This window comes from Blastocystis sp. subtype 4 (genome assembly GCF_000743755.1).
Source record: "Blastocystis sp. subtype 4 strain WR1 chromosome Unknown seqid_0014, whole genome shotgun sequence".
NCBI lineage: Eukaryota > Bigyra > Opalinata > Blastocystidae > Blastocystis > Blastocystis sp. subtype 4.
Genome location: NW_014569533.1, coordinates 56,348 through 80,555, shown reverse-complemented (window position 1 = coordinate 80,555; position 24,208 = coordinate 56,348). Strand labels below are relative to the sequence as shown.

Below are 24,208 nucleotides of genomic sequence, written 5' to 3'. Positions count from 1 at the left end.
CTACAAGGTGGATGAGAGTGGAAAGGTGACTCGTCTGCGACGTGAGTGCCCTGTCTGTGGAGCTGGTGTCTTCATGGCTAAGCATCATGATCGTAACACCTGTGGTCGTTGCGGAAACTCCTTCAAGTGAGCAATTGTGTGATTACTCTGTTGGATGTGTTGTTTGTTGCTGAAAATGCTGTTTATATGATTATCTGTGAATAGAGGAGGTAGTCGAAGATCACTATCTTTTTCAATGCAGCAGAAATCTCTTAATGTTTGTGGTCGTGTGTTAATAATGTGTATAAGGAATAGATCTGTTCCCTCCGTATGTTTGTGATGCTATGAATCATGGCTTTGCCGGAGAAGTTTATACAGATATGATCCCTGAAGGCAGAAAAGCTATTGGAACACATAACGGTACTTTTCATTCAGATGAGACACTTTCTGTTCCAATGCTCAGACTTCTCCCCGAATACAGGACCCATGGTATATAGATTAATGTGATTTGTAAGAATAGTTATTGTAAGAACCCGTAACCAAGATCTTCTCAACCAGTGTGATATTGTGGTTGATGTAGGTGGCGAATATGATGAAACGAAGTACGATAATTGAGGTATGGAGACATAGAAATCACTTCGATCATCATCAGAAGGGCTATTACGCAACGTTCGATGATCAGCATAAGACAAAGATGAGTTCTGCAGGACTTGTGTAGGAATAGAGAGTGGGTTGTGAAGTAGTTGGAAGCATTTTGGAAAGCAAATCATTCAGCAATTCTATCCTGACATTACGGATGATGCTACATTAACTAGAATTCAAGAGAAGATGTATAGCGCTTTCATTGAAGAGATTGATGGTGTTGACAATGGAATTGATTCAGCAACTGGAGAAAAGAATTATAAGGTCACTACTACAGTTTCGAGCCGTATTTCTCGTCTGCGTCCTGCTTGGAATGAAGAGTACACAACAGAGAAAGAGATTGAATGTTTCCGTCTGGCAATGGGAATAATGATGGAAGAACTCGCATATCATCTTCATGAACAGGTCGAAGTATTGCTTCCTGCCCGTCAGATCGTGGAACATGTGAGAGATGATGGAGAGTGTAAGGAATAGGCAGTAAATGTAACATCAGAGCCTATTTTGGTGTTGGAGAATTATTGCCCTTATCTGGAACATTTGTATGAGATCGAGAAAGAGCGTGGAATGGAAGGTTATTTCAAGTTTGTGATCTTTCAGGGAAGTGATCAAGGATGGCGTGTGAAGGCTGTGAATATAAGTATTGAATCGTTTGCACTTCGTCAACAATTACTCCCTCATTCGTTGGGACTTCGTGATGAAGAATTGTGTCAAAGTTGTGGAATTGAGGGATGTGTATTCGTCCATATCAATGGATTTATGGGAGTAAACAAAACAAAGGAAGGGGCTCTTGAAATGGCAAGAAAGTCTCTTTGATGTGTTTCTTAACAAACAAATCATGTTCTAACTCGTTTCTCTGTGTATTTCATCATCTCACTACCCGCATAAATGGCCTAGTTCTTAGAATCTCCCCCTCTTTCTTACAGCCTGTTGTGTTTTACGAAGCATCTTCCCCTTCTTCTTTTGTCGACTCAATGGAGTGTGTTCCAAACCTCGATCAACATCATTCTTCAAATTCTTCCTTTCCTTCTCATCCAAATACTTCGAATTAACTTCCAGAGCCTAATCATGACATCTATCCTATTCTCACACCTTTTGTAGTACAGTCTGAATCTGTCTCTCATCCATCAATACTTTCATCCCCTTTGCTGACTCCACAGTCTTTTTATCCATTCCTTTGGTAATATTTACTAACACCTTGTAGGTATAACCCTGAGCCATCAAATAACGTTGACGATTCAACGCATTACCCACTTCCTACATTTTAATCCTTTCGTTCAATCACACTTTCGTATCTCGACTTACTAAGGTATAGAAGAAGGCTTGTGCATCCGAACCCATCCCAATTTTGGGACGCAAAATACGACCAAGACGTTGAGCTTCTTGTCGACGTGATCCTTCTTGTCCTTCCACTTGAATTAGTACTGTTGCTTCTGGCAGATCGATCGAGGTATCACCAATCTTACTCAGAAACACCACATTTCGATCACTTCGTTGTCTAAAATCGCTCAAATCATGCTTTCGCTTCGAGTCACTGGTACTTCCTGTCAACACAGGATAACCAAACAGATCAGCAAATACTCGCAAGGGATAAATACTGTCACAGAACACAAGGATCTTATCTCTACACTTCATTCTCACTTCATTCATCAACCCTCGCTTCTCATGCAAATCTAAGAGGAATGCCAATGCACGAAGTTTCTCTGGATTCAATACTCCGAGGAGTTTCTTCTTGCCATAATCTGTTTGACGCAAATACGCTTCGTAAAAGAGGGGATGCATATCACACCACACTTCCAGACACTTTACAGGTGACAAATATCCTTTCTATTTCTAACATTCCTAAAAGAGTAATACATTTGTCAAATCCATCCAATTGGCTTCATACAGTTTTGGTCCAATTAGGAAATCCAGATCCTTGATTTTGTCATCCTCTCTTACCAACGTAGCTGTTAAGCCCAGCTTGCAATGGGCCTTCACAGTCGATACAACCTTCTGAAAGCTTGCAGCTGGACACACATGTACTTCATCGAGAATCAGCAATCCCCATTCACGACGTTCGATCTCGTTCAATAAGGCTTCTCGCTCCTGACGAATCTTTTTCCCGCGGAACAGTTGATAGTAAGTTGTGATAAGAATACATGGGCCAGAAATCGGCTCTAATTTGTCTTTTACCATAAGTTTAACACGTCCTTCCGCAACATCACAGAAAGAAAGGAATGAATCACGCCATTGCAATGCCGACAGATTACTGTTACAAACAACAATACAACTCTTCTTCATTGTAGTGGCAGCTGTAATTCCAACCAATGTCTTTCCCTACCCTGAATGCAAGATTCCATTCTTACTGCACCACAAGGCAATACAATGAGGCCTGAACGAGCCCGACTATTGCCAAACATTTTATTCAAACACCGTTCTTGATACGGACGTAAATGAGTTGATGGGGCTAGATGAATGCGGAAACTGCGATTGCGAGGATCGTGATGAAAATCGTATTCTTCCATCATTGGGAAGTTGTGCATCTTCGCAACCTCCTTCACTCGAGTAGCCATGCCATCACGAATGGGAAAGGATACAATCATCTTGGTTTTCTCTAATTCTACATCTTCTTCCACAGGCTCATCATCTCCATCCATCAACTCGGGATCTAATCGCTATCCATGAACTCATCAAATGATTCCAACAAGAACATCCAGATTATCTTCGCGTTCAACATATCGCTCTTCCTGTGCCACTTCTTCATCCCATTCCTATACTTCATACAACTTATCTCCGATACATCGTCCGAGAGTCGACAATCATCCACATCTTTGATTTGTAATAGTTTTTGACGAATTGATACATTATTTGCTTCTACTTGTTTGTTAAGAGACCATATTCACAAGATCAAGGATATTCTATACTTTCCATTGCGAAGAACTAACTTTGCTTTACCATAGGTGGCAGTTTTCCTTTTGATATGGTCGATCATCTCAGTTGTTAGTTCCACTTTAGACATTTGTTCCAATCGATTGATAATTAGATCGGTCTCTAATCCAACAGATACAGCACCATATAAAGAAGAGTCCGTAATTCGATATTCATGGATGAATTGAGGTCGAGAGAGTGGTTCTGCGATTGCTGTTAGAAAGTCCGTTGCCTAGCCATAACAGCATACATAAATCGATACTTTCTCATAGAGTCTCGAAGAAACGTCTAAAAAGATTCGAAAATTGGGACATACCCACAGTGGCTTCGTCTCGTGATTCTCTTTGAGTCGTAACATGCTAAAATCAATCACACCCAATCCCCCATCTATTCTAAATACTTTGCTGAAATATGTACCGATATCGTATTCATCTGCCATATCCATATCAATGTCATCATCAAGACTGGCATCCTACTAAATCATTGGATACTCAATTCAAGACGATCACATCCATGGCATCAAAGTCATCATCCTCAACTTTGTAGTGAGGCATTCTTCGTGGAGAAAATGACGAAAAACGAATTGTCGTAGCGCTCCAACTCGTGGATTAAACGTCATTCTATTCCCTTTCATTTATCATCGCTTTGTTTAGGCTTCAAGTAGGTCGTATGCATTTTGGTTGAGCAGAAGTCTAATGTCGTCTAGACAAACTAATGCCAATTGACAGCGCTCTTCTTGCTTCTCTTGAAGGACCAAATGAGTTTGAAACTTTAAAATCTGCAGTTGAAAAGGACCCTGATGATTTCAGCTCATGGAGTGACTTACTCGGTAAGCTAGATGACCAAGTGGGTTTAAAAGGTAATGCATAATTGGTAGGATATTGCTACTGTTCGTAAATACTATGACACGTTCTTGACTCGTTTCCCTCTTTGTTACGGCTATTGGAAGAAGGTTTTGTTTAATTCTTCTATATTGATTGAATAGTACTGCGACAATGAAATCAAGAGAGGAAGCTTACAAGATCCAGCCACAGTTCAACGAGTGAAGAGTATTTGGCTCCGTGGTGTTGAAGCTGCTCCCTACTGTGTTGTATGTATGCTCAAAGAGTATGAGCCATAGGATATGTGGATATACTTTATGACGTTCGCTTCGGTATATTTAATATCGGAAGCAAGAGAGTATGACTTTCTCAGTTGATAAATGATCTTTAGATACTTCAAGAAGGCTGTATCGCTTGTAGGAACTGATCCCAAAAGTGGCAAGTTATGGGATAATTATGTGATGTTCGAGACATCTTGTGTACGTCTGTCTCTCTCATTTCATTTTAGAATACCCCTGAAACTGTAGCCGCTTTGTACAGTCAAATTCTCTCAACTCCATTCAAGGATATACAGAGCTATTGGGACCCATTTATGGCATTCGCTTCACAAGAAACTGTACAAGTGTTAGCCACTAAAGAGGAGTTGGATGCTTTGGAAAGTGCTTATGAAGAAGATGTGTCGAATAAGTTGAGTATTTTTGGAATTCCAAAATCATGAATAGAGAGTGATGAAGAGAAAGTATTGGTCATGAAGCAGATGTTGATCGATCTGAGGAAGGCAACATTTGAAGTATGTCTGTTCGTTATTTGTTAGACTATAGGCTACATTAAAGGAAGTGAAGGAACGTGAAGGATATGAGAAGCGATTCAAGCGATTGTATTTCCATGTGAAGCCTTTAGGTCAGAACGATCTAACCAATTGGAGGAATTACTTGGATTATGAACTGATTCACGGGAATGTGGTAGTAATGGTTAGGAGTGATGAAGACTAGAACAGTATCACAGTGTTATTTGAGCGCTGTTTGATTCCATGTGCTCTATATGAGGAGTTCTGGATGCGATATGTAGAATGGGCTGTATGAACTAAACAGAGTGAATGATGAATAGCATTTGGCTCGAGGGAATGAGGATACAATGCAGATTGTTGATCGCTGTCTCCAGACATATCTTCCTAAGAGTGTCTCCATGTTGCTGTTGAAGGCTCAATTGCTAGAGGAAGTGGATCGAGTTGATGAGACACGCCAGTATCTCGACTCCATTCTTGAGACCACATGTCCTCAGTTGCTTGAAGCATCAATCTTCTATGTAGAGTTGTTGCTACGACATAACGATCGTGATGGAGCTGAAGAACTGATGGAACGTTTGGCCACAGAAGGTTGATATGATAGATGAGAATGATGGATAGACTATGGTCAGGATGCAAATGCATTCATTGCAGTTTACATAGCGAACTATTACTGGAAGGTACGTAAAGACATCTCACGAGCACGTAGTGTATTTGGGGATAACAAGGTCCGTTGTGCTGAATCGCTCGTATTCTGGAAGTTCTATTTGAATTTCGAATATTCTGTTGCAGAGAAGCCTGCAGAGGCCTTGTTGGCTCTATTGAATGATTGCTTGGCTTCGTCTCTCAGTCATCAAGACAAAGTGAGTCTCTATGAGTTGTATCTACACTATTCTTCCACCATCTGTACAGATGTGCAGGATTTACTCCGATTGAAGGCTGATTATTCAGTTTGGAAGTTGGCTGCACGTGCTGAACAGGCTGCACAACAAGAAGAACGGGCTTCACAAAAGAGAACTGCACCAAGTGCTCCTGTAGTACCTACACAGTCGATCCCCGCTTCACAACCTGTCCAGTCACAACAAACACAGATGGCTTCATATCCAGCCATTCCTGGTACTGTTCCTGGAACAATGCCTGCTATGCCTGCCATGCCTACAGATCCCAACAGTCCTGAATATGCTCAGTACTATTACCAGTACTATCAGTATTATGGATATCCACAAGCAGCAGCGACTCCTGCACCTCAATATTGTGTTTGTTACAAACAAATTGAATGAAACTACAGTGTAGCTATGAGGTGAACGCTTCTGATCGACCTCGGAATTCTTCTGACGATGACGAATCTCGGAGTTCTGCTTTTAACAACAAGTTCCGCAAACAGATATTCCCATACTGGCGAACACTATCACACCAATGATTCTGCAAATTCGATAGAGCTTCTGATATTCCTTGAACCATCTTCATATGAATCATAATAGCATTCCACTTACCTTTGAACTAAGAATTGCCATACTACTCTGGATGATTCGAATAAGCATTTGAAGTGACTGGAGAGACACAAAGCGATTTGGAGAAGTTAACGCTGCTTTTGCATTTGGGAATACAATGGAGAAGAAAGAACGTTGATAATCCGCGGGAATAATGAATAATGTGCACTCTACTTGCCGTAAAAAGAGGACTTCTCGTGATGAATCCTTCCAAGGCCATGCTTTGACAAAAAAACGAGCAGCAACATTAGCTAACTCAGGTTGAGTAAGAATCACATTGTATAGACACTTTGAAACCATACTAAATGACGACTAGGCATGAGTAAACACACATAGAGATACAAGAATGATTGAAGAACGAAACAAACCCAAAATAGAATTCAGAAGAACTATTGGGAAAGGTCGAATGAAAAACCTGGAACAGAAATCCAACAGATAACTCATTTGTCTGTGATACAAGAATACACAAGGATCACTTCGGTTGTGATCTGTCATTTCATCATGTTGCATGTTTCGAGTATTGATAACCATCTGAGATAATTCCCCAACATTACAGCTTTGCTCAAACACGAGAGACGATTCGACTTGCTCTGCAAAAAAAAGTGTGAAGGCACTGAGAAAATCATTTCGAATGGAAGGCACTGCGAAGTAGAAACAGCGTAGAAACGATTTTAAATAGAACAACTTGCATGCATCTTCTGTATCCAATTCCTTGATAATTGTGAAAATGAGGAACCGTCGATTCAGTGACCCATTTTCGGCACTTTTACGACGCACTACAGATTAACCAAATGATCTTATATCACTTATTGAGACGATTTCTGGTCGAATAATGGTTTGCCGATGTGTTTGTTGTGTGTAATATGCTAATTGACGCATGGCAGACTTGACAGCCATTCCATCTTGTAGTTGAAGAGGCGTCTACGATCACATACTATCAATTTGCCAACAAAATGAGTCACCATGATCGGAAGAAGAATGAAACATGTCACAGGAATCTGAATCATCATGTCATTCGGTGCATCAGGTCGAGACTGAAATAAAACACGATACATGGCGAAGAGAAGCATGCCAACATCTTCAGGAGACCATGCTGCATTGGTCATTGCAATTTGGCTTGCATACTAATCATTAGTTTCTTTTCATAACTCAAACATTCTTTGGAATTGACGGAGTTGCTGCGAAGCGTATTTGATTAATTCCATCCATCTCATTCCGCTGCAGCTGTTGGCTCACCAACTCTTCAATTGATGAATGATGAGAGTATTTCATCTCCTTAAACTGTGGTGACTGCGAAAACGAATACAGTCGTTTTAAGTTTAGTCGACTCGGTGAACTAACATCCGAAAACCCATCTTCATTTTCAATAACTACAAACAATCGTACCAACAACATACGAAGGAGGAGGAGTGAAATGTAGTTGTTGAACACCTTGAGCAAGGTAGGGATTATAAGTTCCATTGACGAACCCCTTTTCTGTCTCTGGACGCTTACAATCACTCGATTGCACAACTTGAACATTGCTGTGAGAAGGAAGCAAACTTTCTGCTCCATTCATCTAATTCATGAGAAGTGATAACCATTCTCACATTCACGGTACTATAGACCAATGATTGTTGGTTGGGAAGCTGATAGCCCGAAATAAGATAGCCACCATAGGTAGCTAAACCATCTTTCACGTACATAGGAGAATTGCTAATGCTTGTGAAAGACATCGAACGTGAAAGAGTATCAATTCTGTTCAATATTGTTCCAATTGAACACTATGCAGAAGAATATACAGCTATCACCTGTAAAGAAAACTTAATCTGTGGGGTTTATTGTGCGTCAGTGTCAGAAAAAAGGCCATTTTTGTTTGTGTCTGTTAACACATGATTTGTTGATGAGGATCAAACAAGAGCCTAGAAAGATAGAGAAGACGAGTATAGAAGGTGATACAGTCAATGAAGAAGAATGACAAGGATGAATGCACACAGTTTTGTCTGCGAAGGAAGTATCAAGGTAATAGAATTAAGCTAATTCAGCAACCATTTTGGAGTACGAATTGAGTTAGTACTCAGAACTATCACAACGATAATGAACTATTCTCTCCGGAAAATAACAAGAGTAGAATGGAAAAGATGATTAGAATGTCAATGATCATGAAAACAAACATCACAATTAGCTTATGAAAAACCCGGAAGTCCTCTGAACCCATCCCGAACCGTTTCTATTAGATAGTTTGCAAACATTTTACTATCTTTTGAGACACCTTGACCTATCACAATCTCATCTCCCAAGCTCTGCTCCATACTATTAACAGACCAGTTCCACTAGTGGGCATAAAAACACCTTCACTGAATAGTCACACATATTGGAATAGATCAAATCCTATACTACCATTACGGATCCAAAGAGTTGTTCCCTCTGAGGTGGACACCAGAACTAACTTGGAAGCAGCTGTATCAATGATCATTCGATCTCTGATATCAACTGAGTTATTGTTCAGAACCATAATCGAAGCATTCCCTTCACTCTCCATAGTAAATACTTTGAATTCATTCTCTTCCAGTAACAACGGATATCACAGTCATGATTATCCCATACTACAGACTGTGTCAAAGCACGCCCAATCCTAACTTCAGATCCAGAAGATAACTTAGTCAATAAGGGAACCGATACATTCAACTGGTTCACTCCAGAGAGGAAAATTAACTCCTCGAACCCAGCACCAGTAACCTTCTAACAATCAATATTGTTTCTCGTCATTACAGTGAAATACGTCTTATATTGCTGCACTGTTATAACAGGATCAAATTCCAGAGAAAATGAAGTCTGATCCACAGTGAATGATACTGGTATCATTCGTATTTGCAGTTCATTAACTGAAAGAATAACAGAATAATAGGCACAATTTCTGGCTTGACAATCTCCCCCCTAATTATTGATTCTACATGAGATCACCCGTTCTTGCTCATAATCCTAAGTTGAAGCTTGTCAGAAATAGGTCCATTCTTGATTAGGGTAATCAGAAACCAATTGGATAAGAGATAACACAGAATATAGAGTAATGATGACATCCAAATAGGACTGTAACAGGAACAGGTGGTCTGATGTTCACGAGTGCTTGTATACAATGGAAATATTATTGAAAGCATCAATTTAATGAAATGTAGTCATTCTAACTAGTAATTTAGTAATAATCCCAGTATAAGATCTATAACTATTCTTCGTTCATTATATTCACAGAAGAAATGAAGACAAACATTCTACATGTATTCTTCTAATTCACGTGAAATAGATGCAACACGATGTATGAGAGCCGGTAAAAACTGTATCCCAAAGAATAAAGAATAAGAAAGAAGTACGGAATTGAGATGACTGGTAATCATATTTTTGTTCTCCAATCATATTCGAATAGATGAAAAGGGGAGGAAGGTGCTGTCATAAATAGTTGATTATGATTGTTGTAATCGTTACCGACCTGTATAACTCCACAAACAATGGTACTACAGTTTCTGCACGCCGACTTGTTGATGCATTACAGGCCAGAGGCCATGAAGTTCGTATTATCTGCACAGGGACAGAAGGTCCCAATAAGTATATTGTTCAGAAGGTGGAGCACGGGTTGATTCCTACTGTTGCTTCATGGAATGGGATGGTATTTGGTAGGCCAGATGATTCTATCATCAATCGTGCTCTTGATGGAGCGGATATTGTGCACTGTTACATGCCGTTTCCACTTGAAAAGCGAGTCATGAAACTGGCTAAAAAACGTGGTATACCATGTACCACAGCTATGCACGTTCAGGCACAACATGTAACATACAACGCAGGTATGAGTCATTGTCCATTTTTGTCTGGGTGGATTTATGATTGGATCCGTATGTACTACTATAAGCATTTTGATCGAATTCACTGTCCAAGTCAGTTTATGGCTGATGAAATTGAGAAGCATCACTATGAGGCGAAGAAGTATGTGATTTCCAATGGAATTTGTTCTGCATTCAAGCCAAAAGAAGTTCCCAAAATTCCATCACTGAAAGGCAAGTTCTGCATTCTGATGGTTGGTCGTTTATCAAAAGAAAAGCGTCAAGATGTGCTCATTAAGGCATGCAAGATAAGTAAACATGCAGATTCGATACAATTGATTCTGGCTGGTCATGGACCAAAAGAGGAGAAGTATCGCAAACTGGCTCAGTGTCTCCCAAATCCAGTAATCTTTGGATTCTATTCCCAGAGTGATCTAGTGAACTTATACAACATGTGCGATCTGTATGTACATGCTGCTGATGTGGAGAGTGAGGCCATTTCCTGTATGGAAGCATTTGCATGTGGTCTTGTACCTGTGATCTCGAACAGTTCCATGTCTGCCACCAAGCAGTTCGCGCTAGACGAGAAGAGTCTCTTTAAGCATGGCAATGCCCAGGATTTGGCCGATCGCATTGACTACTGGTTCGAGCATCCAGAGGAAAAGAAGGCTCTGAGTCAGAAGTACGTCGAGGAGAGTAAAGTATTCGATTTCGATTATTGTGTTGATCGCATGATTGATATGTTCCAAGATGCAATTAATGAACGAGTTTAGTGTATTATATGTGAGTGATGTTTGATTCAAACATACCAAATCTCCATACCTCCATCAACATGAAGGACTGTTCCGCTGATATAGGAAGCTGCATCCGAAAGAAGAAAAGAAACTGTGTTAGCAACATCCTCGACTGTTCCTATTCGATGTAAAGCGATTTGATTCAAAAGCACATCCCTATCCTTAATGGATTGCGTCATTTCCGTTTGAATAAACCCAGGTGCTACGACATTCACGCGCACATTGTATCGCCCCATTTCTTTTGCTAAGCTACGGGAGTAGCCAATAAGTGCCGACTTGGTAGCCGCATATACACTTTGACCTGCTCTTCCGCCTGTACCAACAACACTGCCGATATTTACAATACTACCATATTTGGATTTCATCATGTACGGAAGGACAGACTGTGTTACAATCATTGTTCCAACTAGATTCGTTTGAATCAGTGCTTGAATATCATTATGTTTGTATTTAATGAAAATGCCATCCTTATTTATACCTATAAATCACAAAAACACTAAAGAAAAACCGGCAACATTGACTAAATGGGTTGGATAACCGATTTCGTTAGTAATTCGTGAAATAGACTGTCTACAGTTCACTTTAACAACATTTCTATAACTGAATCTCTTTCTCATTCCGGATATCACACGGAGAAACGACGAACTGTTGGGAATTAGAGATCCTATGTGCATCCAATTCCATTTTAAGTGATTCCATTGCATTTTGATCACGCGAGATCAACCCCAACGAGTATCCCTGTACAGCCAGCTTCGTAGCTATGCATCGACCAATCCCTCTACTACAGCCACTGACTATGCAAATCTGATTCATGACAGAAAACGAATCGAATTCACACGAATGACAGAAATCTGGTTCTTTTCTCTTCGAAGGAACAAAATACTACCGATTTCTGTAACTCTTTTTTGATGGCATTTCTCCTCAACAAGAGACGCTATGCAGAGACTGACTTCGGTTGCGAAGAAGACAGGGGAATTGACATCGGTTTGTGAACGAGCTGTGGGATTGTACTTGTTTCTAGTGATGAAGTAGCTCACTCGTTCATTTGCGGAGGTACCTCCAAAGATTCCTCGAAAGGCTCCAGCTGCTGCGATTCCACGTAAATCTGGGTCGACGCAAAAGGTGACCACACGTATGAGTAACAAGTATGCCTATCCAATCTATACAACTGCGGGTGTTGTTGCCGGTCTTGCAATTTATGAAGTATTTAGATGTAAGAGAGTTCTTGGAATAATGAAGGCTAGGTACAAAGTCGGATCATACGTTTGTACAGCAAATGAAGCTAGATTATGAAGCAATTCGAGATAAAATTGTTAATTATAAGAAGAACTTCACTGAGATTACTGCGAATGATCTTCCTGTATTCACTTTTGATGTTTCTCATGATCTAGCCTGCTCGAACAGGTCCCGATGGCAAACCCATCCGTACTTTGTTCATCGACTTGGAAGACACACTAATCACCTCGGAATGGGATAAAGTGAATGGTGAGCGTCATATTAAGCGTCCTGGTGTGGATAAGATGCTCATGTATTTGTCTAGTATGTATGAGATCTATCTTGTATCGAATATGGACATGACTTATGGAATGGAAATGGTAACTCAGCTGGATTCACATCATGTGTGTTCAGGTTATTTGTTCAGTGACAGTATGAAGCTGCGTAATGGTAGTCGAGTCAAGGATATTTCATATTTCTCGCGTGATCCTAAACGTGTGATTGTGGTTGATGACAATGTGAATGCGAATGAACAGCCTGAAAATGTGCTGGTTGTCAAGCCATTCAAGAACGCACGTCGTGTGAAAGATACAACACTGTTGGATTTGATTCCGATTCTGGAGGGTAGTGATGAGTGAATCCATTGAAGGATAGAGATCTATCTGGAGGATGTGGAGGATGTACGAGATTATATCGCCAAGCTGGATAAGACAGATGTGGTGAGTTCGTACAGAGATCTGGTAAGGATGAGAAATGAGAATGATCGATAGCAAAGGAAGAAGGAGGAAGAGGCAGAGAAGGAACGACAGAATGCCTTCCTGCAGCAGATCAATGTGTTCAAGCCAGCAAAGGAGGATGAAGGCGGAGCGAATATTCTCCTGGCAGATCCAGAATTGGAAGGTCTGTCTCCAGCTTTGGCTGCCAACAACATGCAGATGATGTTAGAATCCAATAATGGACCGTTTATGCCTGCTAAGCCTGCCACAGAAGATCATCTGAAGTATATCCCCGTAGAGATTAACGGAGAGAAACCAGAGGGATTCACAACGTATTGGCAGCGAGAGTATTTGAAGAAGAAGGATGCGATTGTGGAGCAACAAAAGAAGATGATGGAGATGCAAACCATTGCAATGAAAGAAATGGAGGCAATGCAGATGTAATGTTCTTTTATTTGATTTGTGGATTTCAACAAACATATCATCAATAATTGCTTTACAACTTATCATAGAACTCAATCACCTCCTTAGGAGCCTGGACGAGCTCAATCAGAACTCCTTCTCCAGACAGAGGGTTGGGCTCCTTACCCTTAGGATGGATGAAGGTAACATCATAACCAGCAGCACCCTTACGAATGCCACCAGGAGTGAAACGCACTCCCTTCTCCTGAAGATACTTGACACAAGCAGGGAGATCATCGATCCACAGACCAATGTGGTTCAGTGGGGGCACATTGACCTTAGGGCTCTTGTTGGGATCATAAGGCTCCATAATGTCGACCTCGACAGCCATAGGGCCCTTTCCACAGCGCAGAATGTCCTCCTTCACGTTCTCCTTGGGGGACTACCAGTTACAGATGAGATGTGGTCCTACCTCAAAGGAGTGAATCGTATCGAGACCGAAGATGTTCACCCACAGGTTCTGGAGAGCAGCTCTGCTGGTTCCACCGATGGCAATCTGCTGAACACCGAGCACTCTGTAGGGCTTGGCAGTAGCAAAGCAACGCTTCTAGGAGGTAACATGGACAAAATGAAGCACATACAGCAAAATTGGCGAGCATTTAGAAGAATTATTTGCTCAAAAAGCGGATGTTGGGGAAACAGGGAAATAGGGAATAATGAGCATGGAATAGGCTTCATCATGGACCACTGGACGCTTGATAGTTATCCCATTCAGATGTAGTCATTGTAAAGCTAATAATGTATGTTATGATGAGTTTTTCCCATGGTAGTCAGTGTATAACAGATGAACTGTGACCCATCATTGCCACCTCCAAAGAAGCCAAGAATGTCTTATAGTTGGACAGAGGACGACATAGATTCTCTGTTAGATTTGGTTTATCAAAACAGAGTCGGGTTGTTTGCTGGTAATGCTTCTTGCAATAGTGAGTCAACGGGTAGTTCCTCAAAAGGAGTAGAGCCTATCGTGAAGAATAAGGAATAGAGAATATGGGAGGATATTTCCATGAATCTCAGTAAGACAGTGAGTACAAAACGGAGTTCAAAAGCTTGTCGGATAAAGTACAAACAGTTGGAATATGTGTTTAAGAAGGGTATGGATAGAACTACCTTTTGAGTCTTCAGAGATTGTGGATTGTATGTCAAAACATTGTAAATCAACATGGCGATTCTTCAGTGCATTTTGTGTGATATTTCCTTCTGTATCTCTCGTGAAGAGGCAGGTTGTTTTGATATTTTTAATTGACATTGTAGAGGTTTTCTGTTGTTGATTTGTTATTGAGTTCTCTTGATTGTGATGATTTGCTAAATGTTCCAGCTTCTGATAATCATAGTTGCACCAGTATTTGTCATTCTGAGTTTTTGGAACTGATGAACTCTTTAGAACCGGCAATACGGTTAGATTTGTTCGAATCAGCAGTACCGTTAGAAATGATAATGCCATTGGAGTTAACATCGCCGTTAGAATCAGAAATTCCATTAGAATCAAACATTCCCTTAGAGTATTCGGATCTGGTGAAACCTGTAAATCCAGACATTTCTATAGATCCGACAATGCTAAGTATTTCATCTAAATCAAGGAATTTGTGTCCCAATCTGCCTGAGTCTAGTGATGATCTGGTCCTGCATAGTCGATTCCATACTTCTCCTTCCATGGGATTGGATGATTCTGAAGACAGTATCGATGTGGAACTGCGAATTGAACCTGATCCATATCCAAATCGGTTCCTAGACAAGAGTTATAACTAAGGGATCATGTATCAAGAATGCTCCTATGTATACTCAAATCTTGGTGGATCCATTAAGACAAAATATCATATTGATGAGACTATTGTTTGTGATGATCCACTTTATTTGCTCTTGTAAATTGGTTAGACTGTTCGAATATTTAGCGAGTGTTTAAAACAAACAACGAAAACTATAGACTACAGATTATTTAGACGGTTTGCTAAATCAGGATTAGTTTGACCAACTCCTGGTCCCGCTACACCTACAGGAGTTTGTTCCATTCCTCCAGTAATCGATATTCCAATATCTGAAAGCACTTGATCCACCAACTCATCTTCTGCTTCCGTGTCATCCATCGTTCCCATCGTGTCATCCATTACTTCCGACATAATTTCGTTACGCATACTCTCCTTTTGATACTCCGCCATAATACGCTGCATGGCAGCAGGATCCATTAACTTATTGAGTGATCTGTAGGCACCCACAGCACCCTTCAAAGCACTAGCGATAGCTTCCTGCCCACTTGCAGTCATTAACTGAATCTGAATCTGGCTCAGGTTTGCCTTTGCAATCTCAAATTTCTCAACAGCCTTCTTAATACGAACCAGATCTTTGGCAAAGATACGCACTTCACTCTAAAAATTACCTAGAACATGAAAGCCTACCACACGCCCTTCCTTTGCACTCTTCTTAATCTTTGTTTCCACTTCCTTTCTTCGTCGTTCAATTTGTCTTTCTTCCCGATCAATCTCGCGAATCGAGGTACGAATAGCATTCTTATTCTCTTGAAGAATCTCAGCTGTTGTTTTACTCTGTCCAGCGCCCATGATCCAATTAATATAAAGTGAATATGGTTTAACGGGATAAGAAATCCAGTGCAGTGAAATCTGATTGGATGAACCATTTACTTGATGTTAGTACAAAGTAACAAAGAGTGAGTATATCATTAACTAACGATAAAAGACAGGTTCTTGAAGTCCTTCAGGAGTGGATTCCATCCTAACATTGTACGTGTCTTCACAATTTGTGTGTTTTCCTTCATAAAGTTTCCCACCTTTTCAATCTTTGGATCACTCAGGATATCCAATCCTACATGTCCCGTATTCCTGGTCAGTGTACCGACAACAGCAGATAACGTGATGAAGTCTGTGGAGAAGAAGATATCGTTTTTGTATTTATTGGCAAGATATGTCTTCTTGTCAGTACATGTTCCTTTGAATCAGTTCAAAGAAAGAGTAATACCGTTTTCGTAACTGCAAACAATAGGGCCATTGATACAATTGACTGGACTATTTAAATCACCTTCCGCGCAAGGAGGAAGGTAATCAAAGTCATAACCCACAATGTGACAATTCGTCGTAAGATGAGAAACCTTTTCTAAAAGATCGAGCAACACGGTAGGAATAAATGCTTCCGATGGATTGAACTTCTTGAATCGCTGAGCCCGATTGTTCCCCAGAGCTGAATGCTTATTGTAAGCATCAATAGACGCATTTTGGTGTTCCGCGAGTGTCATCATATCAATGTGGTTGGAAAGCAGTATTTCTAGGTATCGACGAATAAGAGGGTCCGAAACAGGTCTAAAAGATCATTTCCCGCTTTCATTTTCACAGAAATACTTCTTCATATACATCTGCCGAACGCTGAACCACAATTCCTTGTTGATACTGCTCAATGGAGTTTCCTTTTGTGCCATAAGACACACGAACTTTGTCATGAGGCAACCCACTCATCACATCATTCAGAATCAGAAATGCTGAATCACAGAGATGTAGGCACTTCTCATAGGACGACTATGGATGAATCTTTCCAATATTCGATACAATATCCTGGATATGAACCTTGTCAGCGAATTCTTCAGGAACAGACAGAGGTTTAAAGTAAACATCATCTGTGAGAAGGTAGTACTTCATGTTCTTATACACATTGGGTAGCTTCTCCTTCATGTATGCCAACATTGCACAAAGATGGGTAGTACTTCCATTTGCTACTTCCATTACATTCAAAGGAGTTCCCAGCTTATGGTTATGTACAATAACATTTGCAATAGCCTGAGAAAAGTAGGGTGTGAAGATTTCAACGGCATTCATGTAATTGACCCCCTGTTTCTACACTAAGATCCTTTCATTTAGTGAATACATCATATACCGCCTTAACCGCTTTATTAAATTCCCACTTTCCCCAAAGACTACCAAAATCGAGAGGCTCTTCTAATACGCCCGTTTTTTTATTGCAGTTGTACCCCTTTGTTTTGTTGTAAAGTGAATCCTTGATGAAATCACGAACAAGCACGCCTTCTATGAATCAGAGAGATTCCAATCCCTCACCACTAAGAATAGATAGAAATCGAACCGAATGTCCAGAGACAAATCGAAGTGAAGAAGAAAGCATTTCAGTGATTGTCTTATTCTCAGTGAAAAGTTGGTTATTTGGGATAGAGATGGAAAGCTAAGATGAATGGTAAGAGTTGGATTGACATGGGTGCTTATTGCGATTGTTTCTTCTGTTCAATTCAAACTGGATAGATCCAATAAGTGTCATGGATTATACAATGAACTATCGCTAGAGAAACAAAAAGACACTTCGAATGGATATAAGCTTATCCAAGTTCGAAAGGACCTTTATCACATTTTGTAGAGACTATCTGAGCATTGAGTAAGGTGGGGATCATTCAGGAAGTGGATAGCTGGAGATCGTGTTACATTTGATCACTATGTAGATAATCACTGATGCACAGCTGGAAGGCAGTTTTCATGTTTGTTCGATCAATATCTCGTGAGAAATCTACAAGAGAACATTATTAGGGCCTTGAAAGGATCCTGAGAATCGAAAATCTAGTACTACTCATTTACCCCATGATCAACCAAAACTGGTTCATCCAATCAGCTCGTAAAATGTACATGCGTCTTTCGATAAATCCGAACTGCTCACATTATTCTTTGTAAGTTATGAAGGCTTTTGTTTTTGTTCTTTTTGCAGTTGCACTGAGTGTCAACCTCCGTGACTCTGCTTTCTTGCAGTACCAGAAGGATTTCGGAAAGGTGTACTCTTCTCCTGAGGAGCAGAGATACCGTCTTGCTGTGTACAACAACAACCTTAAGAAGATTGAGGCTCATAACGCTCTCCATCTTCCTTGGACTCTGGGTGTGAACAAGTTCGCTGATATTGCTGAGGAGGAGTTTGCCTACAAGTTCTGCGGTTGTGCTAAGGATCCTAAGTCTCGTGCTGGACGTGTGACCCCCATCTATGGTGATGCTCCTGAGAGAATTGACTGGAGAGAGAAGGGAGCTGTCACTCCTGTCAAGGATCAGGCTGCTTGCGGTTCTTGCTGGTCGTTCTCTACTACTGGTACTGTGGAGGGAGCTTACTTCATCCACTCTGGAAAGCTCGTTTCCCTCTCTGAGCAGCAGTTGGTCGATTGTGCTAGAGAGCCTAAGTACCAGGCTGAAGGTTGCGGAGGAGGCTGGCCCTGGAGCGTCATGGACTATGTCAGTGATCATGGTCTGTGCACTGAGGAGGATTATCCTTATCATGCTAAGGATGAGGACTGCAAGGATGACAAGTGCACTGTGGCTGTCCAGTCTGTTGGTAAGGTTCAGCTTCCTCAGGGAGATGAGGAGTCTCTGGCTAACGCTGTTGCTCTGACCCCCGTTTCTATTGTCCTTGATGCCTCTGCCATGCAGCTGTACAAGGAGGGTATCATCACCAAGTGTTCTGAGAGCATTAACCATGCTGTGTTGGCTGTCGGTTATGGAGTCGAAGAGGAGACCGGAATCAAGTACTGGATCGTCAAGAACTCTTGGGGAACCAGCTGGGGTGAGGAGGGTTATTGCCGTATTGAGAAGGATGTTGGTGGAATGGGTCGCTGTGCTATTACTTACAGCTCTGTGTACCCTACCTTCTAAGGTGTGGACCTATATTTGTTTGTTAAGATAATCCTTTTGCATTAATGTCCTATATCGTAAATGAGTCTGTAATTGTTATCGAAGATGGCAAGTATTATCTAGCAAAGGTGAATAGACATCATTAGAAGTGATCAGTAGATCCTAGCCGTCGACAACGCAGGTGACCAACATTCACCGCGGTATTACATTCATTACAATGGTTGGGGTTCAAAATATGATCAATGGGTTACGGTCGAGAACATCTATAAAGACAACGAAGTCAATAGAGCCCTAATGAAGTACAAGAATCGAGTAGAGGAAGGAGCATATCAAAACACTTCTATCCAAGATGAGATTGTTGTTAAGTATTTTGTTGTTAAACGTAGACAAAAGCATATGAAACTCAGAATAAATCTCGAATTCCATTTCAATTGCATAAGCATCTTATTCTCGATTGGTATGTACGAATTCGTGAATTGGTTTATAATAGATGGTAGGATACCGTAATCTTGTTTTACCACTTCCCAGAACACCGAATATCAAGACTATCTTGCAGATGGTACCAATCAGAGGAATTTGTTATATAGTATACGAATGAAATGAATGAGATAGGTGGAACAGAATTGGTAAATGCAATGGAAGTGAGGGAGAATGGAGATTTAGACATAGTTGGTTGATGGTATTCTTTCATTCTTCAACATTGCGATAGATACAACAGTACTCTATCCCTCCGAACTTTCGCAATATAGAATGGTGCAAGAACGCCGGGTTGCTAACAATTGTGATGTATATGGAATTGAGCATCTCCTGCGGTTAGTATGTAAGATAGTACATATGAGGTAACCTATAGTTCAACTTCCAACCTTATATTCTGCAAATGATTTCACAGAGAAGGACTTTACAACGATTCGACAGGCAGTCGATAACCTTATCCTCTTTTTGACTCGACAGGAGGATTTATTTTTGAATTATTCGCAATATGTAAAAGAAAATGAGAGTATAAAGGATTTGTGATGCATTGTTTTCTATGAATCATACAATTGTTGTATCGGATGTTTTCGAAAAGACACTCTATTCGATTGCAGTGCGAAAACGATATTGTAGGAACGTATCTGTGTCCAACGATGGATTGTTGGGAATTCTGAGTGATATGGATTGTTTTGTATTGAATCCATATACTAAGGATGTTTTTGATCTTTCTGTAAATAGTAATCCTGAAATAGAGGAGGAAGAACTCAAGAACAAGAACAAGAAGAAACAAGTTCTAGTGATATGTAATCTTGATTGCGTAGGTGCCAATTCAATTTCCAGATTTGTTGAATGGAAAGGATCATCACATTCCTGTCTTATGTCAGTGGGCTCCAAAAGGATTTGGAGGGTTTTCAAATCCTCTTCTACTCACAGCAGATTTATTTCCAGTAATACGGATATGGACAATGCCATCCTCGTTCTTTCTTAAGCAAATGGAAGTTCTATGTGACTTGTCCGAATTAATTACATCTTCAGAATTGTTCCAACAGAGTTGCTCTTCTGTAACTACAATTCAAGCTGCCTTTAGTGATGATCATTCTCTGTTTGCTGTATCAGTTGAAGCTGCCATTTTCTTCTTTTCAATGACCTGCAACGACCATGAGGCCATGATTCAGTTTCAAGGTTCCTTTACTTGTAATACTGTTATCACCTCTCTCTGCTGGTTGAATGATGAATTGGTTCTTGGCACAGCTTCTGGTGGATTACTGAGTATTGTCCCTCATATTCTCGATACTTCAAAAGTAGTTACTCAGCCCTCTGATACAATGGAAATAGAAGATGAAGAGTCCTCCTATCAGTCAGATCCGAAGACTAGTCAGGAGGAGATGACAAGTCTTCAGTTTCGACTCCAAGGTGGAGAGATGCATTCATTATGGTCTCTCGTTCTAACCCCTCTGGAATCAGCAAGGGGTTCGGCCAATGTGGAGATTCTCTGGAACATATCATCAATCCATGAAATAGAAATGCCACTCCAACCCAGTATTCAGTGGATCCAACAAGTCGGAAAGTGTCTTCTGGTATCAGATGGTGTCAGAATTGTATGGATTGATACAAAGAATGGAGAGTTGATCAGGCAATGGTTCTTTGATGTAACAGAAGGAGTTGCTTTCTGTACTGCAATCAGTGAAACTCCTCTCATTCAGTGTATCACTAAACAGTTTCATTATCAGGTTATTGATCTTGCTCAATCGCAGATTCTCGTTAATTATTCTATCCCATCGGATTTCGCTCGGTATTCTGATGTGATTTATTTGGGGAGTGCTTCTTTCCAGACTTCGGCGATTCTGGTTGCAAGTCAAGTGATTACTTCGCAAAGAACCACCTCGATTGACATGACTCGGCAACTCTTAGTTCTAAAGTCCTATGGACTAATGAACACTGAATGGTTACCATCTACTGTGGTTCTAACCCAACAAATGGCTCGAGAGTCTTTTGCAACAATCTGGGAACAAATTCCAGCTGCTTCGACTCAAGAACTTCAATGTGTTCACATTTATGTGTCAGTAATGATGAGACAAGGGAAACCATGGTGGTTTGGGTCACAGACGGATGCTGTTGATAAGTTACTGACTCTTCGACGACGATTGTGGTTGGAAGCACTTCGGTCGCGGTCTGATGCAGGATCTCGATGGATATGCAGACAACTGGAAGGATCTTCTGAAGAGCCGTTGGATGAATGGACTGAATGTGAATGTTGTGGAGAGAAGACATTCCTCCACAGGAATCACGCTTCATGGTGTCTCTTATCAAGTATTGATGATTATTGTCCTTTATCATTCCAACCGATTCCTACAGGAGAGGTGTTGGTATGTCCTTGTTGTTATATAGCCTATTTGCAAGGAGAAGAATGTGTATTTTGTAGTCTACGATTAATTCGAGTTCTTCAGTATCAGCATGCTAATACCATCAGTCGACGGCGTATCAATGAATACCGTTGTAATAGTTGTATGGTTGATTGGAATATACTCTATTCATGTTTGTTTAACAAACCCATCAGTATGATTTGCCTAAAGGAATCTTCTTCTTGTGTTTACCTGGATGTTCCTGTTGAGCTCTTAAAGCATAATTTATGGATGTACTGATGTTCTGCTGAGTTTTCTTCTCCTTCAATGCCTTCTTCTCCTGATCCACCTTCGAATTCTTCATTCGTTTCTTTGTCTTTTCTACGATCACCTTCTTCTGTTCTGTAGGAGCGACTGGAGCTTCTGGTTCCTTCAGAGATTCCATATATTCCTTCTCTTTCTTCTTACGTTCTGCTTCGCTTAATGGAATTCCAGAATCTCTCACAAATACACATACAAAGAAACCCTGACCCATTCCATCTCCCACTTCACATCGTACCACACATTCCGCTTGAGCAGCAGTCAATCCATCCACTGCATGTCCACGACACGGTACTTCCTCACAGATTCTCTCTAAATGCCACATCTCCTTCTCACTATTGAGTTGACGCAATGCTTCTGCAACCACTTTCTCATCCTCCTCTTCATATACTGAGCATGTGCTGTAACTGATTCGTGTTACTGAAGGAAACTGGGCTGCATGAGTAATACACCGTAATTGAAAGCGAGTAAGAGACTGAAGACGCTCTTGAGAGGGAGGTGTCTGATCCTATGAATGAAATAGAGAAGAGAATGAAACCAACGAAGTATGACTCATTCCACTTCCACTACACGATGGATCCAATAAAATCCGTTGAACATGAATGAACTCAGAGGCATATGGATTGGTCTGAAGGAAGTCTGCATGCATACATTGAATCTAAGGATGAGAATATCATTCTCTGGGTTACATTCCCACTTCTGTACTCCTTACAACGAGAACGAAGTATTCGAAATCGCTTCTCATCTCGATCAAATGCAAAGACTGTTCCTCTAGGAGAGATACAAAAATCGAGCCTACTGGGTACGAAGGATATCACCCAGAAATGTGGTTTTGTTCCCAGGAGCAGCAGTGGCATCGATCACATCACATCGCTCTGGGAGATGTTTGGTTCCATCATAGAGATCTCGGAGAAGAAGGAATGGTGGGAAACAAGATGCTTTAGTTTGAAGGATCACAGACTGAGAAAGCACGAGAGGATGTGTATGAAGGTCGATGGAGTGACGGATCTTTAGAACACAATCCATTAATTCGTCTCGTTGGATACTCTCATTTCCATACTCCTCTAGAGTTAACTAGCAAAGAACAAGTCATACGGCTAAGGATTTGATACACTTTATCTACAGTTGTTTTGCAACGATTGACTCGAAGAAATCTCCAATTCTAACTATGAACCATTCTCTCTACTTTCACTTCAACTTCAGCTCGTTGAGGCAGCAATTCTTGGAATGAGGTTACTCCAGTTTCTTTCATTCGAGAATTCAAATAAGATACAATTTCGTCCTTGGATTCCCGAATGGTTCGAATTAGCGCACCACCACCCTTTTCATCACTATCCACTCTCATTTCTTACACGACAACCTTCTCCAAAGATTTCATCATATAATAAAACGTACAAAAGGGCCTTCTTGGAAATCTCGTGACGCGAAAGAGATGGACAATTCTCAACAATACCATCAATAACAGTTTGTGCTGAAAGCGTTTTAGTACACAATGCAAACAAGTATCCCTAATCCCCATCAATGAACTTGATTTCTTGTACCTTCTTAGGAAAACTCGAGCCGTAGATCAGAGTTTTCAATGAAGCCTTTTTGTCCCAAAACTGCTGAATGACGTTTGCTGCTTGTTGGTACGCAATACTCATGCTCTTGTCTGATCAATTCGCAACAAAAGCCAAGACAAAAGGAATCAACAATGAAAGTGGAGATGAATGAACTTCTTTCTCTCTTACTTTGCTAACCTTTTCAACTTCTTCTATACAAGGCATTCACACTTCAATCTGTTATGATGCATTCAGTCAAAGTCTCGTATTCTACTTGTTTTGAATTCATACATGCTCGAATAGCTCAGCTGGTTAGAGCGTCG

At 40.7% G+C, this 24,208-nt stretch overlaps 13 protein-coding genes across 13 annotated transcripts; 6 read left to right on the top strand and 7 right to left on the bottom strand.

Annotated features, from left to right (window-relative positions):
• Positions 1-235: 235 nt before the first annotated feature.
• On the top strand, positions 236-1,434 carry JH06_3993 (hypothetical protein; the record flags this gene model as incomplete). The annotated part of the gene is made up of 6 exons (XM_014674226.1): positions 236-260; positions 295-468; positions 500-581; positions 610-693; positions 723-1,065; positions 1,096-1,434. The coding sequence occupies 6 exons, from the start codon at positions 236-238 to the stop codon at positions 1,432-1,434; spliced, it is 1,047 nt and encodes a 348-aa protein (XP_014529712.1).
• Positions 1,435-1,454: 20 nt separating this feature from the next.
• JH06_3992 (DNA excision repair protein) lies at positions 1,455-4,082 on the bottom strand (the record flags this gene model as incomplete). Its single annotated transcript, XM_014674225.1, has 13 exons — positions 1,455-1,511; positions 1,543-1,680; positions 1,711-1,875; positions 1,906-2,242; positions 2,273-2,445; positions 2,476-2,937; positions 2,967-3,275; positions 3,306-3,371; positions 3,401-3,474; positions 3,556-3,760; positions 3,791-3,915; positions 3,946-4,000; positions 4,038-4,082. The coding sequence occupies 13 exons, from the start codon at positions 4,080-4,082 to the stop codon at positions 1,455-1,457; spliced, it is 2,211 nt and encodes a 736-aa protein (XP_014529711.1).
• Positions 4,083-4,242: 160 nt separating this feature from the next.
• Positions 4,243-6,413, top strand: JH06_3991 (pre-mRNA-processing factor; the record flags this gene model as incomplete). The annotated part of the gene is made up of 11 exons (XM_014674224.1): positions 4,243-4,374; positions 4,406-4,480; positions 4,514-4,618; positions 4,649-4,707; positions 4,741-4,828; positions 4,858-5,041; positions 5,072-5,139; positions 5,171-5,311; positions 5,342-5,425; positions 5,457-5,724; positions 5,755-6,413. The coding sequence occupies 11 exons, from the start codon at positions 4,243-4,245 to the stop codon at positions 6,411-6,413; spliced, it is 1,863 nt and encodes a 620-aa protein (XP_014529710.1).
• Positions 6,414-6,426: 13 nt separating this feature from the next.
• JH06_3990 (hypothetical protein) lies at positions 6,427-7,895 on the bottom strand (the record flags this gene model as incomplete). Its single annotated transcript, XM_014674223.1, is given in 7 exon segments — positions 6,427-6,594; positions 6,627-6,935; positions 6,966-7,038; positions 7,057-7,399; positions 7,430-7,544; positions 7,559-7,747; positions 7,779-7,895. 7 exon segments carry the CDS (start codon positions 7,893-7,895, stop codon positions 6,427-6,429), a joined length of 1,314 nt encoding a protein of 437 aa, XP_014529709.1.
• A 2,167-nt stretch (positions 7,896-10,062) lies between these two features.
• Positions 10,063-11,187, top strand: JH06_3989 (glycosyl transferase; the record flags this gene model as incomplete). The annotated part of the gene is made up of 2 exons (XM_014674222.1): positions 10,063-10,229; positions 10,275-11,187. The coding sequence occupies 2 exons, from the start codon at positions 10,063-10,065 to the stop codon at positions 11,185-11,187; spliced, it is 1,080 nt and encodes a 359-aa protein (XP_014529708.1).
• Positions 11,188-11,213: 26 nt separating this feature from the next.
• On the bottom strand, positions 11,214-11,912 carry JH06_3988 (3-oxoacyl-(acyl-carrier-protein) reductase; the record flags this gene model as incomplete). Its single annotated transcript, XM_014674221.1, has 2 exons — positions 11,214-11,686; positions 11,717-11,912. The coding sequence occupies 2 exons, from the start codon at positions 11,910-11,912 to the stop codon at positions 11,214-11,216; spliced, it is 669 nt and encodes a 222-aa protein (XP_014529707.1).
• A 232-nt stretch (positions 11,913-12,144) lies between these two features.
• Positions 12,145-13,193, top strand: JH06_5547 (mitochondrial import inner membrane translocase subunit TIM50; the record flags this gene model as incomplete). Its single annotated transcript, XM_014674227.1, is given in 5 exon segments — positions 12,145-12,207; positions 12,241-12,382; positions 12,453-12,583; positions 12,600-13,047; positions 13,078-13,193. The coding sequence occupies 5 exon segments, from the start codon at positions 12,145-12,147 to the stop codon at positions 13,191-13,193; spliced, it is 900 nt and encodes a 299-aa protein (XP_014529713.1).
• A 442-nt stretch (positions 13,194-13,635) lies between these two features.
• JH06_0571 (glyoxalase-like protein) lies at positions 13,636-14,200 on the bottom strand (the record flags this gene model as incomplete). Its single annotated transcript, XM_014674220.1, has 3 exons — positions 13,636-13,983; positions 14,014-14,148; positions 14,183-14,200. The coding sequence occupies 3 exons, from the start codon at positions 14,198-14,200 to the stop codon at positions 13,636-13,638; spliced, it is 501 nt and encodes a 166-aa protein (XP_014529706.1).
• A 1,323-nt stretch (positions 14,201-15,523) lies between these two features.
• Positions 15,524-16,153, bottom strand: JH06_0570 (hypothetical protein; the record flags this gene model as incomplete). Its single annotated transcript, XM_014674219.1, has 2 exons — positions 15,524-15,961; positions 15,992-16,153. The coding sequence occupies 2 exons, from the start codon at positions 16,151-16,153 to the stop codon at positions 15,524-15,526; spliced, it is 600 nt and encodes a 199-aa protein (XP_014529705.1).
• A 119-nt stretch (positions 16,154-16,272) lies between these two features.
• On the bottom strand, positions 16,273-17,416 carry JH06_0569 (NADH dehydrogenase; the record flags this gene model as incomplete). Its single annotated transcript, XM_014674218.1, has 4 exons — positions 16,273-16,538; positions 16,569-16,906; positions 16,938-17,119; positions 17,150-17,416. 4 exons carry the CDS (start codon positions 17,414-17,416, stop codon positions 16,273-16,275), a joined length of 1,053 nt encoding a protein of 350 aa, XP_014529704.1.
• An 858-nt stretch (positions 17,417-18,274) lies between these two features.
• On the top strand, positions 18,275-19,231 carry JH06_0568 (peptidase C1A domain-containing protein; the record flags this gene model as incomplete). Its single annotated transcript, XM_014674217.1, has 1 exon — positions 18,275-19,231. One exon carries the CDS (start codon positions 18,275-18,277, stop codon positions 19,229-19,231), a length of 957 nt encoding a protein of 318 aa, XP_014529703.1.
• Positions 19,232-19,275: 44 nt separating this feature from the next.
• Positions 19,276-19,707, top strand: JH06_0567 (histone H4 acetyltransferase; the record flags this gene model as incomplete). The annotated part of the gene is given in 3 exon segments (XM_014674216.1): positions 19,276-19,338; positions 19,370-19,582; positions 19,597-19,707. The coding sequence occupies 3 exon segments, from the start codon at positions 19,276-19,278 to the stop codon at positions 19,705-19,707; spliced, it is 387 nt and encodes a 128-aa protein (XP_014529702.1).
• Positions 19,708-22,234: 2,527 nt separating this feature from the next.
• JH06_0566 (methyltransferase) lies at positions 22,235-23,987 on the bottom strand (the record flags this gene model as incomplete). The annotated part of the gene is made up of 8 exons (XM_014674215.1): positions 22,235-22,852; positions 22,943-23,002; positions 23,034-23,115; positions 23,144-23,408; positions 23,440-23,506; positions 23,531-23,665; positions 23,697-23,852; positions 23,886-23,987. The coding sequence occupies 8 exons, from the start codon at positions 23,985-23,987 to the stop codon at positions 22,235-22,237; spliced, it is 1,485 nt and encodes a 494-aa protein (XP_014529701.1).
• Between the last annotated feature and the right edge of the window lie 221 nt (positions 23,988-24,208).